The sequence below is a fragment of the Lycium ferocissimum genome, chromosome 5, assembly GCF_029784015.1.
Source record: "Lycium ferocissimum isolate CSIRO_LF1 chromosome 5, AGI_CSIRO_Lferr_CH_V1, whole genome shotgun sequence".
Classification (NCBI taxonomy): Eukaryota; Viridiplantae; Streptophyta; class Magnoliopsida; order Solanales; family Solanaceae; genus Lycium; species Lycium ferocissimum.
Window position 1 is genome coordinate 30406404 of NC_081346.1, and position 23930 is coordinate 30430333.

General features: G+C 38.4%; 1 protein-coding gene across 2 annotated transcripts; it reads right to left on the reverse strand.

Annotated features, from left to right (window-relative positions):
- Nucleotides 1-915: 915 nt before the first annotated feature.
- Nucleotides 916-10879, reverse strand: LOC132056680 (acid beta-fructofuranosidase AIV-18). 2 transcript variants are annotated; one of them, XM_059448970.1, is made up of 8 exons: nt 10411-10879; nt 10225-10233; nt 7151-7395; nt 5410-6024; nt 4477-4638; nt 4146-4381; nt 3954-4041; nt 916-1393 (listed from the first exon to the last, which is right to left on the reverse strand). In XM_059448970.1, exons 1-8 carry the CDS (start codon nt 10772-10774, stop codon nt 1193-1195), a joined length of 1920 nt encoding a protein of 639 aa, XP_059304953.1. In that variant the 5' UTR covers nt 10775-10879; the 3' UTR covers nt 916-1192. The 2 variants fall into 2 exon arrangements, with proteins under 2 accessions (XP_059304953.1, XP_059304954.1); XM_059448971.1 differs by lacking the exon at nt 10225-10233 and having other exon boundaries at nt 10411-10878.
- Nucleotides 10880-23930: the final 13051 nt, after the last annotated feature.

The window sequence follows — 23930 nt, forward strand, 5'->3', positions numbered from 1 at the left end:
GAAGTTTAAGAAAAAATGGTTGAAGTCAAGCAAAAATGACTGAAGTCCAGTAAAAATGACTGAAGTCCAACTTATTTTACTTGAACATCGCTCATATGTAACTTCAGACATCGTGTGTGAAGGTTAATTTGTCAAGCCTAACTTCAGACACTACACGTTCGAAGTAGGCATATAGGTAAAAAGTTTAAAAAGGTGGATACATATTAAACGACGGTGTCAAAATAAGCCCGTGAAATTTTTACATTTTATGCAGCTTCGATAGCAAGTCAAGGTCCTAACTCCCAATAAATGTTTACTACAAAGGCTTTTGTTGTGGTCTTTAATTTCATTCTATTGCACAAAATATGTATCTGTACTCGGTATTAATCAGAAAATTTAAGCTGAGAAGTTTAATTTAAAGTGAAAATATATATCACTTGACCATAGTTAGGTGATAAATATGTATATGAAAGACATGCATTTTTCATTAATTGGTTTATTGTAAGCAGCGGTACTAGAACTTTTTACTAAGGATACCTATCAAGAAAAGAGCGTTAAGAACAACGAAAAGAGAAAAGATAAAGTTCAAGATGTTAAAACAAGATCTATATCAGCTACAAATGCAACATCGTTGACCATAAAAATAATCTCCAACTTTGAACCCACAAGAATTAGGTCTGGCAGATAACTTTAACCTAACAATTGGGCCATTGACTGAGGTCTCCAGCAGGTTGCAAGGTTTGAAGTTCCACCAAATTAAGGTTCATGTCCAATATTATCTTTGTTGTTGTTTATGATATAAGTTCTGGCATTCTAACTAGGTTCTTCTTCCATTAGTAGATGGTAAGAAACTTGAGAAATGCAAAGAGTAGATCACAGCAAGCAATCAGTCACCAGATTTCAAAGGGGGTTAACCAAATCCCTCAAAAACCAATGTCGAAGTGAAGAATGGCTCTATTTGTAAATGATATTGTTACACTATAGTACAAAGGCCACACTGCTGGACAAGAACTACACCTAAGGGGTGTATAATAGCACAGGTCCAGCGGAATAATAACTAAAATAGTGACTAATAAGTAGTAACAACACTACATATTCTAGCCTACTCTACTCTCTCACTATCTCTCTTTATTTTCTCTCTTCCATTTCTTAATGGGACAGGTGAAATAACCTTCAAATGGAAAAAAGAATGAAGAAGATATGGTTCAATAAATTACAAATTTTCCAAGGGAAAGGATTGAATATCAGCTGATTTAAGTGACCAAATCTTCAGGGAGGCAGTCACACTAGTCCCTGTGGCATTGTTGAAAACGAAGAGTCGTGCTGCTCCATTGATTGCCTTTGCTGGGTAAATTCGCGATGTTATGACTGTTCTTCCTCCTTGACCAAAACTCTCCACAATTGAGTGGTCCACCTAAATCCAGTTTACAAAGTTTTACTCAAAAAAATCCACAAGAAGCTGAAGAACAAATGCAATAGCCAAGTACTTTTATAGCATACATTATTGTGAACTGTTACACCCCATATCTAAGAACTAAGGTTAGACTCGTATCGTTAGAGTTTTTGAAAAAACTGAAGGTTTAAACATTTTGCGAAAAGAGGTTGATAGGCCTATTTCAGGCACCCATGACCCCTTGATTCGTTAGAATTTGAAAAAGGCTCCTTAATGAAAGTTGTAGTACGAAGAAATACCTTTCCAGGCATATAAGGATCAGGCCAATCAGAGTTCGGAGCAAGGAGATATGATCGTCGTAATATGGCTAATAGAGAGGTGTTTAAGATTCAATAGAATCGGCTAAGTTTTGGCAAGTCTGTCTTCTAGCCTGATTTCGTGAAAATCTGTTAGGAATTTGAGAAAACTTAAGCATGAAAGTTGTAGTCCTTTTAAATACCTTTCCAATGGTATATTGTGGAGCCCTAACGGAGCTTTATGCTAGGAGTTATGCCCATTTTACTGAACGCTGTTGAGGAGCGGAAAACGTGAAATTTTGACTAAGTGTAAAATAGACAGGGAAGCTCACTGAGCTCGCCCCAAAGCGAGGCAAGGGCTCGGCGGCTTAGACTGCGCTCAGCGAAGTAGGGGTCCAAAAGTTGGAAAAATTCAAGAAAATCATCTAAGTGTAAAATGGACAGGGGAGCTCGCCCCAAGGCGAAGCAAGGGCTTGCCTTACACCGCGCTCGGTGAGCTTAGGGGTCCAAAATGTCCGTGCTACAAATTCAACACTTAACTCGAAATTTCATTTATCAAACATTCCAACTTCGTTCTAAAGCCCTAAGCAGCCGTTTTCCTCCTCTCCTCATTCTCCCACGTCAAGGTAAGACCGCTCTAGCGATTCCTAAGTAATTCTAACATTAATTCATGAGTAGTAACATGATTCCTCACCCAAAACATAGGATTTCCAAGGTAAATCCCTCTCAAGTGATTCAAAGCTAGGGTTTTGGTGTTTTGGTCAGAAAAGCAGTTTAGTTCGTTGGATTGGCGCGATTATCGGTATGTGAGGCTAACTCTCTATGTTTGAGAATATTAATGATTCTCCCTACACCACGTTCTTTTACAACGTTACTAATTGCCTCAGAAGTATAGTTAAGCTTAGTTCCTTGAATAGTTATAGAACTTCTATTCTCTAGTTTCGTAATTCGTTCATGGCTTTCATTCCGAACGTTGTGAGCTCAGTACGTAATCAATATAGACTTGTGTTTGATACCCATGAGTCTCAGTCTAGAATATACTCAGCATATTTATAAATAGTAAAGCTTCAGGTCTCTTAATCAGTTCATGAATACATGTCTTAGTATAGTAATGCTCAGTATTCCATGATCCTGGATACAAATTGTTGAATGTTGAATACCTGTAAATGGGCACAAGGCCACAAATTTTGCATGCTTACACTTAGGCACAAGGCCACAGATTTAGCATGCTCATACTTAGGCACAAGGCCACAGATTTTGCATACTTATACTTGGGCACAAGGCCACAGATTATGTATGCACATATATATTGGGCCTAAGGCCACAGACCATGATTTTCAGTTAAACAGGTGGTTCTCCATTCAGAACAGGGAGTATTCATATCTTTACTTCCTTTGTTCATTTCAGTTATCAGATATTAGATATCAGTTTCAGTTTTAGCACTCTTTACATGTTTATTGATTCGGCCCGCCCTTTCCCCGAGCACCCCATTTACAGTTCTTTCTTTCAGTTGCTTTACATACCAGTGCGATTCAAATGTATTAACGTCCCGTTTTATTGTCCGGGGGCCTGCATTTCACGATGCAGGTAACGAGACGATTCAGAGCGCTAGGATTATCGTACCAGCTATTTGGTGAGCCCCAGTTCCCTCGGGGCATTATCACACTCTACAGTTTTTTTCAATATTTCTAATCAGGCAGGTATGCCGGGGGCCTTGTCCCGATAAACATTCAGACTTTATTATTCTTAGAGGCTTCATAGACTATATTTGCAGTCAGTCAAATGTTTAGCAGGCTTTTGTGTTAGCCTTGTCGGCTACTTATTCAGACTTTCGAGCTTATTCAGTATTTCCGCATTTATGATATTTCAGACAGACTCTTAGTAGATCAGCATGTGTTAGTATTATTTCCATTTAGTATGTTTTGATATCACATGTTGATTCAGTCAGTCAATTGGTTCGCTAGGTCACATGCAGTCAGGCACCGACTGCCGTGTTACGCCCAGGCCATGATTCGGGGCATGACATGAACCAACTAGACTAGACTTCTTTAAACCCTCAACTCAATAAAATCAATTTTCATAACAGGTTTGACAAAAAAAATAATGCCAAAGTAAATAAGCTTTGATGAAAATAAATAAGCTTTGATGAAAATATTGATAAAAGAAAAGTACTGACAACAAAAATAGTAAAGATAACCAAAGTAAAAGTAACAACACAACGGTAGTAATAAAAATGAAGAATAAGATAATGCTAGAACAATAATAATAATAATAATAATACTTACCAATAATCTCATTGAATGTTTTTCACCATCCAACACTGGTACTGAACTGCCATAAACTTGTTTAGCAACTCCAGGAGCCTCTGAGGATCTGCATCAGATCACACCGCGCTATTTTATTCATCTGGACATCCATCTACATTTGACAAGGACTATTAAGACAAATTATGCCAGATAGAGGAAGTGGAAACAAACCTAGTTTGGTCAGCACAGAAGTGAGTCTTTGCTCGGCCATCAGCTCCTTTAGAAATGTAGAAGTAAACTGGAGTTAGCTCAGACAACGTTTGATCAGCAATTACAACGACACCAAATGGTCCCAATATGCCTCTGCTAGCAGCACCTCCACTAGAACCGCAGTTGTAACCTGCATTTGCTTCAATTGTTCCCTCAAGTGCGACTTTGTCCACTTCAAATGAGGCTTCTATATCCAACTGCACAATTGCCAAACAAGTTTAAGGACTGCAGATTAAGCGCGTATCGGCGTATACGTAAAAAGTTTACAATTTTAAAGAAAGTCAGAACAAACCTGTGCGGCTGAGTTAACATGGAGTAGCTCAATTGAGCCTGGTTGAAGATTGAGCTGCTTTACTATTGGATCACCTGCTCTTAAGCTTTCAATTTCTTCAATTGGCCACTGAAGTAGATTTGTCCCTGTCTTCTTGTCATAAAGCACTGTCCTTGGAATACTCTGTTATTAGTACAGGAAATTATTAGACATATCATCTCTATACGTCTCAAACAAAATCCATTTTGCATCATAATTGAGAATTATTAGAACGAACAATTCAATTCAAATCAAACATTCTTCACCTACTGATGCATCGTTATTCCACTGAAATTATTTTGTACTCTCTCCGTCCACTTTTACTTGTCCACTATGCTAAAAATAGATATCCACGTCCACTATGCTAAAAATAGATATCCACTTTTACTTGTCTGGTTTGAAAAACCCAGAGATAATTTACCATTTTATACCTACTTTCCCTTATTATTAAGTATTATAATTATTTCTAATTCATTTTCCAACATATAATAATTAGGGGTGATATAGTAAAATTATCATTTTATTTATTGGCCCTTCCCTGAGCCCTGCTAACGCGGGATGCTTTATGTACTGGGCCGCCCTTTTTTCTTAAAGGGTGTGCCAAGTTAAACATGGACAAATAAACATGAATGGGGAGTCTATAACATCAGGATGATCCTGTTATTAAATTCAGGCTACGTGCCTAAAGTGTATTGCGCACTACTAAATTAGATAAAGAATTGTGGATTATGATAGATAGTAAGTGTATAATGAATAATCAAATTACCAAAGGTCCCTATAGCCAGCTTAACTAATTCAAGTTTGAGGTGTAATGAATTGACTGTAAGATATGTATGGTGTGAAGTAAAACAAACAAAACAACGGGTTAATACTCTTTGGAAGCTGAAGTAGCTAGAGTGCTTGAAGAGTCCATACCTGTAGAGATGACCATCCCTTCTGCAGGTCAGCAGATTCGCTGTCTGTTTCACCAACCCATCCCCACAGTACTCTTCTTTGCTTCTTTGGGTCATAAAATGTTTTTGATGCATAATATTTCCCATAGTCCAGCCTCAACCCAATACCACAATCCAACTCCGGGTTATCAGGTGTCCATTTGTTCTTTACCAGGTCATACGTCCCAATAGCATAGTGATCTTGCTTATTGTCGTCTAAACTTGCTTTTAGCACATGCTTTATACCTGGCCCGTTATATGATGTGTCCAACCCGTTTGAGTCTAAGGTGGATACCGGGTAAAAGTCCACACACTCCCACATACCCGTACCCGGAACCGCATGCAAAACTCCATGCAATAAGTTAAAGCTTGTGAAGTTGGAAGTGTCATAAACAAGCGCAATACCCGTTTTACCCATCTTGGACCCAATGGTTAGCAGCCATTGCCCATTTTGAGGCCCAGTCCACGCAGTCGTCGGGTCTCTAAAGTCCTTAATACCAATGCCGGGTGGGGGAACCATGACCGGGTTGCCACGGTACTTGACCCAGTCAAGGAGGAGAGGATCCGATAAGTTGGCAGGGTACGCAAGATTTTGCACCTGTACATAGGGGTAGCAAAATTAGCCCATGAAAGTATGAACCGTCCAATCCATTTAAGTTTGGGTTGATTATTGACCCGTCCAATTATTGACTCAACCCATAAATAAGTTGGGTTGATATGCAACCCAAATTGAACAATGAGAAAACTTATCAAAATATTTCACAAAATATTTTTTAATTTGGTATGTTATATATAACCATAGTAAAGAAAGAAAAATAATTTCAATTAGGTACTAAAAAATTATAAAGTACTAACAAACAAAGAAATTATAACTCAGTAAGAATTTGACGAGTTGGGTTATGATTCGCTTTTTAGCTCATTCAGCACAAGTAACTTTTGTGAATTGCCCTTCTTTTGGGGTGGTCTTTAAATTTTGCCCCTCATATTTGAAATCTTTAAATTTTGCCCTTCAGCTAAAACCCACGGGTTCCAGGTTCGAACCCCCACACAGTGAAAATTTTAAAAAAAAAAATCGCAAGGCAGAGTTTAAATTTCGCTATGCCCCCACCGGCATACACTTGTAAAGGAATTATCAAAGTTATGCCGGATCCGGCATACTTATGCCTTGTAAGGCACTTGCATAAGTATGCCGGTCCAAGATAACTTTGATAATTCCTTCACAAGTTTATGCCGGGTCCGGCATAAAAGTTTGCCCATTAAAAGTATGCCCCCACCGGCATAAACTTGTGAAGGAATTACCAAAGTTATGCCGGACCCGGCATACTTATGCCAAGTCTGCCCATAAGGCATGAGTATGCTGGGTCCGGCATAAATTTGGTAATTCCTTAACAAGAGTATGCCGGGTCCGGCATACACGCGACCCAAACCTTACCTTGCAATTTTTTTTTTTAATTTATGCTTGAGCGGGAGTTCGAACTCAGAACCTCATGATTTTTGCGTGAACGCTCAGAGTTGCAATGCGAAGGGCAAAAATTAAAGATCAGCAATATGAGAGGCATAATTTAAAGACTACAAATATGAGGGGCAAAATTTAAAGACCACCCCAAAAGAAGGGCAATCCGCGCAAAAAAATGACTTTTGAGCGAATCAATAACCCGCCTATTTATTAACTTAGCCCATGTTGACCCGTACAAATTCAGCCAACTTGCTCATTTGATACCTACCTGTACATAATCATCGGTGTCACCAGTGTAGAGCATCATGATCTGACCGTCGGGTAGGATGGTAGCGGACCCAGTCCAGACACCGTTGATATCGTACCATTGATCAGGAACCATGGCGAAAGGCAAGTAGAGCCAGTGGATCAAGTCCGTGGATACTGCATGGCCCCATGTGATATTTCCCCAAATAGCTGAATCTGGATTGTATTGATAAAAAATATGGTACCATCCCTTGTGGTATAATGGACCTGTTAAAACCATTGTATTCACGTCATTTGTTCATGTTTCTTTCTTCATTTTACGGAAATCTTACGAAAATTTGGGGTGTATTCGTTAGGAAGGAAAATATTTTCTATGAAGATGTTTCTTAGAAAATAAGTGGGTTTTTTACTAATTTTTTAATATTTGGTAAATAAATAAAAATATATTGTCCCAAAAATATTTATATGTGCAAAACACTATGCGGGGGGGGGGGGGGGGTGTTAGATGGTCAAGGGTGAGGTTTAGGGGCGTTGAGAGTGGGAATGAGAACAATAAACTTAAAATATCATATCACTTATAAAACTTGTTTTTCCTACTTCTATTGGACAATTATTTTCCTCATTTTTAATAAACTTATATTCCTAGAGAACTAACCAAACATAAAAAATAAAAAAAATTTTTACTCCATACCAAACACACCCGTCAAGTGATTAAATTTTCTTGCATGTTCTAAATGTCAATGTAATGACTAAATTCTAAGCAATTGAATTGTTAAATACTCCACGAAATCCCAGAATGTTTATTGGAAATTGCTATGCTATTCCGATAAAAGATAAATGTTCTTTTACTTCCAACTTCGCTACGAGTTTTTTATTTTGACTTTTGGCTAAAGATTATCTCCAACAAGTAAGCAAATTTAACTAGTGGCATCTCCTCCTCCCCCTAAAAACAAATAAATAATCGAACTTGTGTTTGGTACTCATTTATTTTCCCATTAAGTTGTCTCAATGATTTTGCTCTCAAGTATCCAAGAATGGATAATCTGTAATCGAATAGTGTCAAGATTTTCGAAAGCATTGTATTATTTAGAAAAAGGAAAAGTAAAACAAAGAGAAGGTACGGGTGCGCATGGTACGATATTTGAAACTTCGGTACGGTAATTTAGATTTTTAAAAATACTATATCATTACCGTACCAAATTAACTCGGTATGGTTCGGTATTTTTAAAGTTTGGTTTCGGTATTTTACGGTACGGTAAATCCGTACCATAGTTTGTCCAACTTCGACTTACATATACTCATATCGTGGAGAATTATGACTTCCGCTACTTAAGAAACGTCTCAATTATTATGTACTAAACACCTTACACATGTAAAAATATTCAAAAGAAAGTACAAGCAATCCCCTTCGTATTCGTAAATTAATTACACAAAAAAGACATTTAAATCAAGAGTAATCAAAGTTCCAACATTTAAACAATTAGTTTTCTAATAAGTACTAGTTTACATACTTATAAGTATTACAATACTAAGATATATGAATTGTATATGTAATTATATACTTCGGTATGGTATTCGATATTTTGATATTTTTTTTATAAATATCGAATACCGTACCGAATATTAATTTTTTTAAAAATACATATCAAATACCATAATATCGAAATGACGTTACAAAATTTTTTGATTTTCGTAGAATAGTCGAATATCATGCCCACCCCTATTTCTAGATGGCAAGAGAGCAGGATAAGGACATGCTTGGACTCCAATCAGAAAATGAATAGTCTTTTCAAATAATTTTCAACTTCTTTCCTTTTATTATCCTTTTCTTCTTCCTTTCTGTTTAACAAATGCTAATAGTCATAGAGCATCTAAGTAGGCGTTTGACCATGAAAAATAAATATTTTTTAATTTATTTGAAATTTTAAAGCTGGAGTTGTGTATAGTTTTTTGGATAGAATATTTAGTTATTTGAATGTATTGAAAGTGACAAAAATAAAAAATAAAAAAATAAGTTTTTAGATATTTTTTAAATTCCAGCCAAATATTAATTTTTAAATAAAGTGAAATTATTTTCTGAATAAAGTGAAAAATTCTCATGGCCAATAGAAAGACGAATAAATCCTTGTACAAGTTGGGGCCCCACAAGAAAACCTACTACATTTCAAAAAAAATTTAGAAAAAAAGACAGGTGGAAAGACGGATAAATCCTTGTGGAGCCCCAACTTGTACAATTATTACATTACTACAAAAGGTGTGGCCAATATAACGTGATTGGCCCCTAGACTCCGTATAGAACTAACCAAATACCAATCATGTGTTTTGGTATGATGAGATATGTTGCACAAAAAGCATTACTACCACACATCTCATGTTTATCCCAATTATATTGGAGACATATGCCTAATTCATCAAAAAGTTCCCATATCTTTCACCCTAGCTCAACCATGTGTGAATCTCTAGAAAGGTTAGAATATACTCATCTCTCCTATTTAACTTGTCGTGCTTAGTAAAATACTTATTGAATTAGAAAAATCAGAGAATTGACTTTTTTTTAAAGTATTATCTTTAATCAAATAAATGTGGTGAAAATAAATGGTATAATAAATTATAATAATCAGAGAATAAACAAGAATGCTTTGATTAAATTATTTTGATTTAATTAAATTATTTTTCTAATCAATATTTTCTTAAGGGCAAAAGGTAAAAGTGAAAAGCAAAAAGAAACGAAAAGTGTATATATAAACACCATCCACGCTATTGCTTATGCTAATGGGAGAAATTGGAAATTCCTCAATTAGCCTAATGATATGCTCATGATCTATGTATGACTCAGACTTAGAGGTTTAAATCAAAGAAAACCAATTAGCTCAAAGGTAGATGATGCAATCATGAGAGAATTAACGAAGCCGAGTATTAAATTTCTTGTCATCAAACAGTAACTTGTATATTGTTATGGTAACTATATGACACGATTACTATTTTATTGCTTTTGAAAATCTTTAACCAGCTATAGCCTAATGTTTTAATCATGGCTCGGGTATTAATTATTAAATAGTAACAAGTAAATAGTATAATGGAAATTAGTTAACTCACCATTAGGATCTGCAACATAGCATCCATTCAGAATCCAAAAGATACCCCAACAAATCAATATCCATACGAATCATTTGAAAAAAAAAAAAAACTGGTATGAGTATCTGGAATATTAATTTCAACTTTGATATATCAAATAAAAGAATGAAACAAAAAAGTCAAAACAAGAAAGTACGTGGTAATTACCGTTCATCCAATTTTGTTGAGGTTGAAAATGGTAAGCAGTCCTTTGCCAGGTAAGCATAGCATTTGACCACGCGTACGAAAGAGTAGTGCTAACATCCCTGAAAGTCTTCTCAGAGACTCCCTGAGAAACACCTCTTGACGGTATCAAAGTCTCCGGTGAGTTATTTTGCAACTCCGGTGACTGCTTGTTTACCATCACAAAGGCTGTTAATAAAGATAACAACAACAAAGAAGAGAGCAAAATGATGGAGACAACTTTAAGTGACTTCCGGCGGGTTGACCCGGTGGATTCGGGTTGACCCGGGAGGAATGTGTAATGGTTCGGGGAGTTTTCCGGGTCATAGCTGGAATGGTGGGTAGCCATAATAAGGAAGATTGAGGAATGAGGGAAAGCTACTAGTCTTACGGCTCTATATATAGATGAGCAGAGAAAATGGCTTGAGTTGGGCCAAGTGAAAAAGGGTTGTAATTGGGGGGTAGGTACACTTGCGAGGGATTTAGAGGCTGATTAAATGCTTAGTTGGAACATTGGATAATACAAAACAGACAAGTTCCTAGCTGTAAAGGTAAAAAGTTCAAATCGTCTATACGTGTAAACAAATATTTATAAAATCCGATCACTTTTCATATAGTTAAATACTTATAATTTTTTATGATAAATATATCATTATATCTTCTTTCGTCCCGGTCCGGGGAAGGGCCACACCCCAAAAGATGTGATGTAGACAACTTACCCTAACGCAAGCACTAGTGACTGCTTTCAACCTATAAGCCACATGGAAACAACTTTACCATTGCTCCAAGACTTCCCTTCAATAAGTTAATTTTATATTGTTTCTAAGTATATAAATATATCATCCTTTCCGAGACAGAATGAAAAAAATGGTGTCACATCAATTAAGACAGAGAAGGTAATTAGTAATTGATCTTCTGTTATCACATGTTAAAGTACATTAATAGTGAAACAAATTAAACATTCAGTGTATATAATTTGTATTCGAATTTCTGTAATAGGCATTAATTTTTAATCTGATAAAAATGACAACTAACTTACTATAATAATTGATAGACTATGTAATAGTATAAATATTGTAAATATTCCCTTCCTTATGTATTGTAATCGGAGTCCGTAATTAACGTAATTTAGGCTAGTATCTTCTAATTAGGGATACCTACTTTGTATATAATAACTTTGATACATCAATACAAGGCACGGATTGATTTCCTACATGGTATCGACTAGGTTTCCTTCCCAAACCCTAGCCGTCCACCTCTCTTTCTCTTTCGAACCCTAACCCTAAACGCGCCCTTCCTCCTTCCTCTTCTCCCTCCCATGGCCGACAATAAAAATTTCCATTACCTAACCGTCACGAATGTGAAATCCTTAATCCCAATCACTCTAGACATGGAAAGGCCATTATCACGAATGGGCAACCCTATTCAAAGTCCTAGCCCGCGTTCGCCCGTACTCGAGCACATTATACCACCCACCGACACCGCCGAACTCACCGCGTATGACGCAACAAAGGCGGCCAACCTTCCGCTACGGAAACGCCTGGGGACAAGCGGTAGTCCTTCCAATGGATATACGCCACCGTCTCCCATGATATTCTTACCTCTATTCTCGTGGCGGATGATGTTGCGGAGAAGGCTTGGAATCGAGTTGCTCAACTTTTCCAAGATAACAAACACTCACGGACGCGTACCTTGAAATCGAATTCACCACCACAAAAATGGCCGACTTCGGCTCGGTTATGGCCTATTACAATAGGCTCAAGTCTCTCACGGATCGGCTTGCCAACGTCGGGTCGCCGGTGTCCGATCAACGTCACGGTCTTGCGACTTCTCGCCGGCACGAGACGTATGCACACTTTGTCACCACCATTCAACGGAAAGATGTCTTGCCTTCTTTCTGCGAAGTGTGCTCCGGACTCAAGCTTCGAAGATACGGTCGCAAGGAACGTGCCCGCGATTCCAACCCCGCGACTCTACTTGTTGGATAATGACACTCCTCTCCACCACCTCGGCGGTCACAATAATTCCGCTAACCGACGTGATAATAATCGTGGCGGAATTCTAACCGGAACAAGGGCAAAAATAACAACAACAACGCCAACCGCGGGAAGCGAGCCCGCGGCCGGCGGACCGCCCGGTGGCCGACGGGACGACCCACCGGCGGGGCTGCGGCCTGCTGGCCACCCCAAAGAAAGGGCCATCGCTGCCCCCCGCCCGTACCCGACGAGGCAGGTGGCGGCGGCGACCGCCACGTCGCGGCCGGCGGCGGCATTCTTGGCGCGGGTCCTCGGCCTCGGCGGGCTATTCCATGCACGTTCCTCCCAACTCGGGTACACTCCGACGACGTGGAGGCAGCCGCATACTCTATCCTTGCATCAACCGATGACAATTGGTACATGGACACCGGGCGACTTCTCACATGACCGCCAACTCGTGTACTCTCACGTCTTATTTTAATTTGAGCAATAATTCGGAATCATTGTTGGTAATGGTAGCACTATTCCAATTCGAGGCTATGGTCATACATCCTTCCCCCACCTAATGCTCAATTACGTCTCCGAAATGTCTTGCATGCTCCAAAACTCATCAAAAACCTTGTTTCCGTACGTAAATTCACTAAGGATAATAATGTTTACGGTGAGTTTGATCCTCTTGGGTTTTTACGTGAAGGATTTACCGACGGGGAGCCGCCTAATGAGATGTGAGAGCAAGGGGAATCAGTATCCTCTCAATGCCACGAACGGTCCACTCCACCATCCACCTTCCTTGCCGCATCACCTAGCTTGTGGCATTCCCGCCTCGGCCATCCGGAAAAGCTATCCTTAGTTCTCTTCGTAGTAATGCCTTAATTGAATGTAATAGGGCCCGTACTTCTTTTTGCACCTCTTGTCCTTTGGGAAACATGTTAAATTGCCATTTTCTGATTCGTTGTCGTTTACTACTATGCCGTTTGACATTATTCATAGCGATTTATGGACACCTCCTGTTTTAAGTTCTAATGGGCACCGCTATTATGTTTTCTTTCTTGATGATTATAGTAATTTTCTTTGGACTTTTCCTATCTCTAACAAGTCCCAAGTGTATTCTATCTTTCTATCTTTTAAGGCATTAATACGGACTCAATTCGAAAGAGACATTAAAAACATTCAATGTGACAATGGGCGGGAATTCGCAAATGGGCAATTTCAATCTTTTTGCACCTCCAATGGTATAAATTTTCGGTTTTCTTGCCCCCATACATCCCCTCAAAATGGCAAAGCGGAACGAAAAATTAAATCCATTAACAACATAGTGCGCACTCTTTCTTGTCCACTCCTCCGTCCCCCTCTTTTTTGGCATCATGCTCTCCAAATGGCCACCTACCTCCTCAATATACTTCCCACTAAAGTCCTTAGGCATAAATCACCAACCCAAGCTCTCTCTGTCAACGAACCCCCTCCTATTCTCATCTCTCGGGTTTTTGGGTGTCTATGCTATCCACTTTTCCCATCTACGACTATTCATAAGTTACAAGCAAGATCCACCCCGTGTGTTTTTTTGGGCTATCCGTTGAATCATAGAGGATATAAGTGTTATGATTTGTCCACCAACAAAATCATCATCTCACGGCATGTCCTCTTTGACGAAACTCAATTTCCTTCTCCAAATTGCACTCCCCTCCCCAACGTCCTATGAATTCTTGGACCATGGCATTTCCCCATATACCTTGCATTTTCTATCTCCACCGCTCCTCCTCCGTCGTTCCTGGTCCCACCCTCCACCGCTCCCGCACCAAATGGACACGGCCCAAACAGCCCCCTCCCCCATCGTTTCCCCCCGTGACCGCCGGCGGTCGCCGGTGGGACACGGACCCGCCCAACCCCTCCCCCCACCGCCCCACCCGTGATCGCCCGCCAGCCCTACCACCCACCCGCGGTCATCCGGCGGCCCTCCCGCATGGTTACTAGAGGCCAACGCGGGATTTTCAAACCCAAACAACCTTTCAACTTAAATACTTCCGGCCTCTCTCTCTCTCTCGCCTCTCCCGCGAAATCGTCAATGCTCTAAATGACCACACTGGAAAGTCGCCATGGTTGATGAATATAATGCTCTAATTAATAATAAGACGTGGGAGTTGGTTCCACGTCCCCCGATGTGAATCTTATTCGTTCTATGTGGATTTTTCGTCATAAAAAGAATTCGATGGTTCTTTTGAGAGGCACAAAGCCCGTCTTGTCCGTGATGGCGGTGTCTCAACAAAGTTGGAGTTGGATCGCGACGAGACCTTCGGTCCGTCGTCGTCGCTACTATTCGCACCGTTATCTCGAGCATTGCACTTACACACTCTTGGCCCATTCATCGATTGGATGTCAAGAATGCTTTCCTACACGGTAATCTTAATGAGACCGTTTATATGCATCAGCCTATTGGGTTTAAGGACCCACGCATCCCCATCATGTCCGTCTCTGAAGAAATCGTTGTACGGCCTTAAGCAAGCTCCCCGTGCACGGTTCCAACGCTTTGCGTACTATGTCTCCACCATTGGTTTTTCACATAGCAGATGTATCCGATCACTCTCTCTTTATTTATTGTCGAGGTTCGACATTGCTTACATTCTCGCTATATGTTGATGATATTATTCTCGCGCCTTCCTCTCGATGCTCTCCGGAAATCCATCATGTCTCTCGCTAGTGCCGAATTTGCTATGAAGGATTTGGGCCTTCTCGCCTATTTTAAGGGTATCGTTACCCGACTTCACACGGCATGTTTCTCTCTCGAAAAATTATGACGGACATTATAGAGCGTGCGGGCATGACCGCTCGTAAGCCCGCCGTACACCGGTCGACACAAAGCCAAACTTGGTGCCACGGCCGCCCTCCTTGCGATGATCCCACCCAATATCGTAAGTTGGCCGGCGCGTTACGCACTTACATTCACACGACCGCACATCTCCTATGCGGTTCAACAAGTATGCCTTCACATGCATGATCCTAAGGTTGCCCATATGCATGCTCTTAAACGCGTAGTTCGATACATTCAAGGTACTATTGACTTTGGTCTCCATCCGTACAAGTCCTCCATTGCCTCTCTTGTCTCTTATATACGGATTGATTTGGGTGGTTGTCCTGGACACTCGACGCTCCACATCTGGTTCTTGTGTCTTCCTCGCGATAACCTCCTCTCCACGGTCATCCAAACGGCGCCCCACTATGTCTAAATCGAGTGCCGAGGCCGAATACCGTGGCGTTGCTAATGTAGTATACGAGTCCCCGTTGGCTTCGCAACCTTCTCTTGGAGCTCCGTTGTCCAATTCGGTCGACTACATTAGTCTATTGTGATAATGTTAGTGCCATATACCTATCGTAATCCGATTCGACACCAACGCACTAAACATATTGAGATGGACATACATTTCGTACGTGAGAAAGTTGCCGTGGAGAAGTTCGTGTCCTTCACGTCCCGTCCCGCTACCGGATCGCGAGATATCTTCACTAAAGGTCTTCCGCGCGTGCTCTTTGATGATTTCGGGGACGATCTAAGCGTACGACAACCTCCCGCTTCGGCTAGCGGGGGTGTGATAGACTATGTAATAGTATAAATATTGTAAATATTCCCTTCCTTATGTATTGTAATCGAGGTCCCGTAATTTAGGCTAGTATCATTCTAATTAGGGATACCTACTTTGTATATAATAACTTTGATACATCAATACAAGGCACGGATTGATTTCCTACAATAATATTCAACTACATTAATCGTATGAATTTTATATTATTAGTGTATATAACTTAAAAGCTAGGACACTACAAAAAAACGGATTTTAGCAGATGAATTTCGTCTCTAAGGAGCATATTGCTGCCGCTACATCTATTTAGCGACAGATTTGTGTCTGTACTAAAATACTCGTTGCTAGCCTCTTTGCGATGAAAGAATGACTAGCGTAGTGACGGATTTAGCGACAGAAAAATCTATCGCTAATTTCATCAATTTGTTGTTGAATTCATAATTCATTCATCGTTAGAATGGATTCGCGACGAAAATTCCATTGCAAAATATTTTGAGAGCCATTCCGACATCTTTTATTCTTGACAAAAATCGCTTGTCGCATATCTGTGACAAATTCGTCACAATTCTTTTTTAAAATTTTTTTTTTTAATATATTAAATACGCTTTGTTCGAGTATATTACATAAAATTTATTACATACTCTTAAAAACAACTTAAATTCATATAAAATAATATCTTACAAGGTCCAAAATAGATAACATAATGCATGCATATAATTGTATATTTAATTTAAGAACATTCGTAACACCAATATATATATTTTTTTTTAAATAAGCAACGCATGGCTGGAGAGTGACGGTCATCATAAAAAATCATGCACGAACTAATCAACATTATTTGTAGGAACTATAGTAGTATTTTGTTTGAGATCCAAGACTATATATATATATATATATATATATATATATATTCTCTTTTTCCCTTCCGCGCCTTGGTAATATGCTTGACATCATCAACATCAGTTTGAGTATTTGTTTGTTGTTGTAATATATTTTGATATCTTCTATAAAAGAGTGCAAGAGAAATTTAAAAAGTAAAGAATATTAAGCATTCAATTACAAAATAAAAGGGGACATGATTACATATATATAAAGTCAATAAGATCATTAAATATTGGACTTATATGCACAATTCAGAGTTTATTTACACATGCTAAAAGTTTAAGCTACATACTGATAACCATATGGATTCTTATAGTTTAACTGGTTTCTTCTCAAATTGAACAAATAATTTATTTATTTTTAATTTCGTGATATATTTGTCAATGCCAACTATTGTCATGTTAAAAAAAAGTCGAGCAAAAAAATAACTTGTCCATGCTAAAGAGAAAAGTCAAGCAAAAGAATGACTTGACCATGTTAAAGACAATAAAAGCTTCATTGGTGCAACAGAAACAATGTCTCTGGTAGTTCAAGGATTGAAAATAGTCATACAACTATTAGAAATCTTACGAAAAATACTTGATCACGAACATTGTATGGTATTCTTGGAAAGCTTGAGGCATGTCCGAAGACCCTGTCTCTAAGGATATTTCACCCGGTGTAGGTATATCCCTCAGGATTCAACAAGTTCTTCTTGTATAAACTAGGAGCCAGAATTTAAGAAAGATTAACAAAAGAAAATCCAACACAATATAATTTGGAAGAAGAATTTCTCTAGATGTATATCATCACCAAAAATATAGGACTAAGTATACATAGGTGAAGAGAACTCAAATGAGAATAGAGTCTCATAGCCAAAGCAACGGTTAGGTGGATTAATATCAAATGAAGGCTCCAAATCAATGACAATGAAGAGAAGTAAATGTCAATGGATAACAAATTAAAGGGTCTGTTACAATTGATGATAATAGCTAATATGAAACAGCCAACCAACTTAAAGTCAAATAAAGACTCATTCGAATGCTCTGCGGGTAGATAAAGTTAGACAAGTATTTCTTTTTGAGATATTACATGAATTTTCTTAACAACAACAACATGTGCTTATATTAGTACTTGCAGAAAATATCACTGAAGTTCTCATTTTTCTCATTTTTATAATAGCAGAGGGAAGAAAGTACAAACAACAATCCTGCTCCTTTGAATTAATTTTTCTCAAAATTAATATTTATAAAGTGTCTTTTTTATACCTGTGGTTGGAGAGCAAAAAGCAGAGGCGGATTCAGGATTTAAAATTTAGGGGTTCAACCTTTTAAGATTCTTAGTTGAACCCATTGTATTTTAAAAGTTATGGGTCCATATCTACTATTTATTACAATTTTAATAACTTTTTACACATAAATTTATGCTCCACGTCGAGAGTTACGGTTCAATTGAACCCCCACTTTAAGGCTACATACGCCCCTAGCAAAAAGGCCAGCGAATAGGTAGAAGTCGACGGTGATTCACCAAGGTAGAAATCGGGCGATGCCAATAGGTAGAGATCCAAACCTGTTAAAGAAATTACTTATGTCACGACCCAACTCCGTAGGCCGCGACACGTGCCCTAGTTGGGCACGCATACGTACCTTAACCTAAATTAGCGAAATATTAAAGATAAACAGAAATAATAATTTAACAAGGACAAGTGGGCATGCCGCACGAAGGCCGATAAGGCCGGCACAAACATAGATAAACTCTGAACGTACGCAAATCTCACGAAACATATACAGAACCCACACCACATGTCTACAGACCTCTACAGAACAAAACCTAATCATATGACGGGACAGGGCCCCGCCGTACCCAGAGTGAATACGTACATATGCGACGAAATCTCATACCAAAATACGGGCTCCGGACAAAGGAGCACTTCAACGGTGAGCGTATAACCTAAGCAACGGATCCACAAATCGACGTACGTACTGCCGCGGCACGAAACGCGACCGAAGAAAGGGGTCGGTACGGAAAATGTCTTGAATATGTAAAGCGAGAGATCGTAATAAATAAAACTAACATCGAACGAATGTGCGGAAAACAAACCGGATACGAGAGGTAATCAAAAATGCATATCGTAGATCCTAAGTAATGCATGCGAAACCATATGCCAAAGCCGGCCCCGCTATGGGACTCGGTGAACGAACGAGGCGCGCCCCTTCGCGGCGCCATAACACATCATACTTGAGTAGGAATATCTCCGAACACATCATAACATACCAAGTGGCCACATCACATAACATAATCGAGATATCGAATATATACATACATGGCACGTCATACTTCGGACCCATGTACATATCATACACGCCCCCTCGCACACCGAGGCACGGCGAACAATGCGAGAGAAATACGCTTGAGAACATATCCCGGCCCGGGCTCAGTGGGGGAAACATTGAGGCATCCACGAGTGGAGTAGTGAGAAACTAATGCAATAAAAATGACATACATATTTCCAGAGACTCGATGAGGCATATCAAATAACAAATCAAATCAATGAAAACGGACGGAGTCATAGTACGTACCTTTCGGACATCACGGTGGATTATGTCGGAACAGAACGTTCAGAGTCAAAGTACATATCAAAACGTTTCATAGGACTTAAGGGAATATTTAAAATGATTTTTTTTTAGTAACTAAAATATTCCTTAAAAGCCGTTCGAAGACAAATCGCAAATACAAAAGAGTAAAATCAGAGATAGGGGGCCCACCTCGGTCAATTGAGGTGGCGGACGTAAATTACATATGTTAAACTCATAACGTCACTTTCAAGGATATTAGGACAATCGAAATGCATTTATACAAGTTTTAGAGGTTTAAACAATTTTTCTAACTATTCGCAAAATATTTAGTTCAATTCGGCGAATGAAAAAGGGGCATTTTTGGACGTGGATTCCGAGGAGTAGAGGTGCCCCCGAGGTCCAAAGTCAAGCCTAATGCATCTAAGACGTGCCAATAGAAGAAATGGGAGAGCTTTACATACCTTTCCTGCTCTTTACGATTGCCAAAAATCAAATCCCGTTTCGTCGAAAATGCACGCAAATGGTCATCTTTACCGGTTACTATTCATGCAAGTGACATTTCAATCTTTGGTTTCTATCGGCTACGAAATTTCGGCGACTTCCCTATAAATACGACACCCCGAGAATTAAACTCGGCTCAAAATAGTCAACAACAACCCAACAACAACACCAAGAACATCAACAATCATAACAACACACAACATAACATAACTAACCAACTTTCCAACATAATACCATAACTTCCATTCCGACTTCATATGTCCAAATCAATACCATCATATTCACATTCATTACTAACTAAAATCGTTACAATGCCATTCGGAAGCATTTCATATCATTTCCACAATATATACACAAACTATACAAACTATACAATTTCCACCAAAGCCATAATTTATCCAAATCTTCTAATCTTTAACATGCATATTCACAACATATTTCCATCTTCCAAGTTCATCAACAATCATCATAATTCACACCCTAACAACTTAATTATCATAAGAACATAAAATCATACTAAGACGACGTAAGCTTCCACATTCCGTTTCAATACTAACTTTCATCATTTTACTTCCATTTACATTGCAAGGATCACAATAACACAATTAACATACTAAACAAACTTAATTCATTTCCATCCTACAACACCATACCACACGGCCAACATACCATTTCCCAACTTCATCCAATTTTTGTTCTACTTTCATTTCCAATACAAATTCCATAACATTCATAACTAGAATACAACAAAAAATTCAACACACCTTGCCTACATAACCATGCATACACACGGCCACATGCACACACTCCTATCCACTTTGCCAACTTCTATATTTTCATATATTTCACTCAATTTCATACACTACAACACAAATAAACCTTCATAACATAACAACAAAGGATCAATTCTTACCTTTTTCCTCAAGTTTCTTCACTTCACCAATTCATCCAAACGACGAAACCAATGGGTTATCTTCCGAAATAATTGCACCACGTTGTAGAGGGACCTTGAATTGGTAGGAATATAGCAAGAAACTAATTTTTGGAAGAAGATTTTTGGGGGATGAATTTGGCTATGGTCAGCCGAACCCTCTCTTCTTTCTTTCTTTTTTTTTTTTGCTCTAGATTTCTCTTGTTTCTTGAATTTTCTTGAACTCTTGATTTCCTCTTATAATTAGCCAAGCACATGACATAGCACATGACCCACCACATGGGCCAAGGCAAGGCATGGCCGGCCAACTGCTTGGGCCTAATTGTTCTTCTTCTTTTTTTCCATTTCCAAGCCCAATTACTTAGTCCATATTTTTGGTAATTCATGAAACCATTTTCCGACATTCCAATTTTGCCCTTAGTCTTTTCCGATATTTCCACATCTACATTTTCCATAGCCAACTTACGAACCAAACAAAATCAATACATTACAATGTCCTCAACCTTCCTTAATATTCCCGCGTCAATAATTCCTTGAACATCCCATGCACATTAAGTAAGATCCAATCGGAACCTCAATTCCTACCATTCCGACTTATTTCCGATTTTTCCGAATACGCACAAAATGCGAGGTGTAACAACTTACCACTTCACAAAATTTATATTGAGTAAGTGATACAAGTCGAGTTGCCTCAAGGACATTTAGAGAACCGTTTCGGGGATTCCAAGTGTGGATGATAGCATGGGAGGATGGATTGGAGATGGATGAGCATCGAAGTGGCCAAATGAGTAAAGGAAGGCTATGATTGCAAAAGAGGCCACTTCATTAATTCAAGACTTTCATCTCCAAAGGAAGACTAGCCAAACAAGACCCTTATTTCATTAAGGGTAGTTATGTAATAGTGTAGTTGTCTTCCTTAATGTTTTAGTATAAATAGTTAGTCTTTTATTTCATTTGTAGCTTTTGATGAATTGATAAATAATTTGAGTGTTTTAGGGTTATCTCTAGAGATAGAAACTTATGAGAGGCCTTTGGTAGGCTCTTACTGATTATTGTTTATGAGAGGATTGGTTGCTTGGGAATTCAATTCCCTTAAGGTCATCCTAAGAGGTTGGTGCTCTTTAGAGTGTAATTAGGAGGTCTTGGTTATTAAAGAACCTTGGTTGCCTAATTGTGCCTATTTTTGTGTCACTCTATCTATCTTTTCTTTTCCTTTTAAACATCTTCTTAATTTCTCGTTTCCGCATATCCGTTATTGTATCAGTAAGCCTTACAATCAAATCAAAAATTCAGCTCGGTACACATAATATAACTAACACTTCACAAGATTGAAGTTTAAAATGTAAGATTCAGCTTTAGCAATGAACAATCATTCAACTAGTTTAAAAAGATTGTGTATAGAAAACTCAATAAGAAATGAGGAACACGATTATTGCTTTAAAAAAAGCAACTGATATTTTTCTTATTCTCAAAACATTTTTAGTCACTGACGGAAATAAAGAGTTAAGTGACAACAAACAATAAGAAAAAACAGATAAAGTCATCTTTTTATATTTTACAAGGCGTAATGATTCAAGATATAACAAACTTTTGTGATGATGTATGTAGAGAAGTGTATATCCAGCTGTGATGTGGGACCAACTATTGTTTAAGTTAACTGTGTAATTAGTTTTAGTTAGTTACAATTAGCTATTCAGTTAGTTAAGAGGTTAGTTACTAATCTAATAGAATAGGTCGGTGAACTTTGTATATCTACGGCTCAATTGAGTTCATTTCAATACAATAAGATATTTTCTACACACTCTCTTCTGAGTTTCCTCTCATCTCTACCATGACAGAGCTTCTTCAATATAGTATCAGAGCCTCAGGTAATGCTCGCTAATTGGCTCGGTTAGCGAAGTCGAAAAAGACACTCTCCGATTGACATTGTTCCGTTGCGGCGGCGGGGGAGGGGGGGGGGGGGGGGGCGAGAGGGGGGGGGGATTAGGGCTTGAAGATGTGGAAAGTCCAAAAGTTGTCGCATGCGATAGCTCAAGTGAAATTCTGATTGATTTCTTACAAATCTGAGTGTAGCTATGGTAATCAATGGTGTAGAAGGAGTGGAAGCTAATGTTCAAGCTAGAATCCAAAATCAGAATCACAATGGGAACCCATATGCGCAACAAGATGATTAGATTCATCACAATCACCCTTTGTATATTCATGCATCTGATACACAAGGTTTGGTTCTTATTTCTATTCAACTTCAAGGCTTTGACACTCAGAGAATGTGCATGAATAGATCCAAAAGATTATGAACGAATCATCGAGATTTCTAACACTCGGGACTCGGATGGTAGAATGTCGGCGTTTTCGCTAGCTCAGCAACACAGGTTCGAGCATTTCGATGGGTTGGGTTTAATTTGACCTGTGAGAAATAAACATCTACGTAATTGCCACATACGATAATAAAGGTGGGGACAAAGAAACTAACGTTTCAGGTGTAAATATGAACTCAAAGTTGGATGGGAAGGGTAAATATATCAAAAATATAACAAATGACAAATATAAAAATATAACAAATGGCAAATATAGTTTTTTCCTGAGAGTACAAGGGCAATATGACCCTTTTTCTATTTCAAAAAAGTACTTTTTGTGAGAAGCAGTTTGTGTTTGACCAATTAATTAAAAAAATATTTTTTAGCACCAATTAGTGTTTGACCAATGTTTTAAAAGTGTTTCTAAATGTATGTTCTCAATAGTGCTTTTAGGAAAAAATTACTTTTTTTTTATCATTTGAAAAACAGCTTCTGTTACTCACAAAAAGCACTTATTTTCTCCTAAAATCTTGATCAAACACCTCATTTTTTTTTAAATAAATACTTTTTGAAAATAATAATGCTTTTAGCCTCTCAAAAGCTTCGCCAAACAGGCTACAAGTCCTCTATATTATAAGAAATTGTTTATAATATCCTCTCACTTATAATATAGTTAAATATAAATTTTTATGCCCCTTTGAGTAATATTTAAATGAAATGATGAATAACATATGTGTACAGGTTCCTTTGGTCTTAGAATATGATGATTAACCCCTCATATTTTTTAAAGAGGT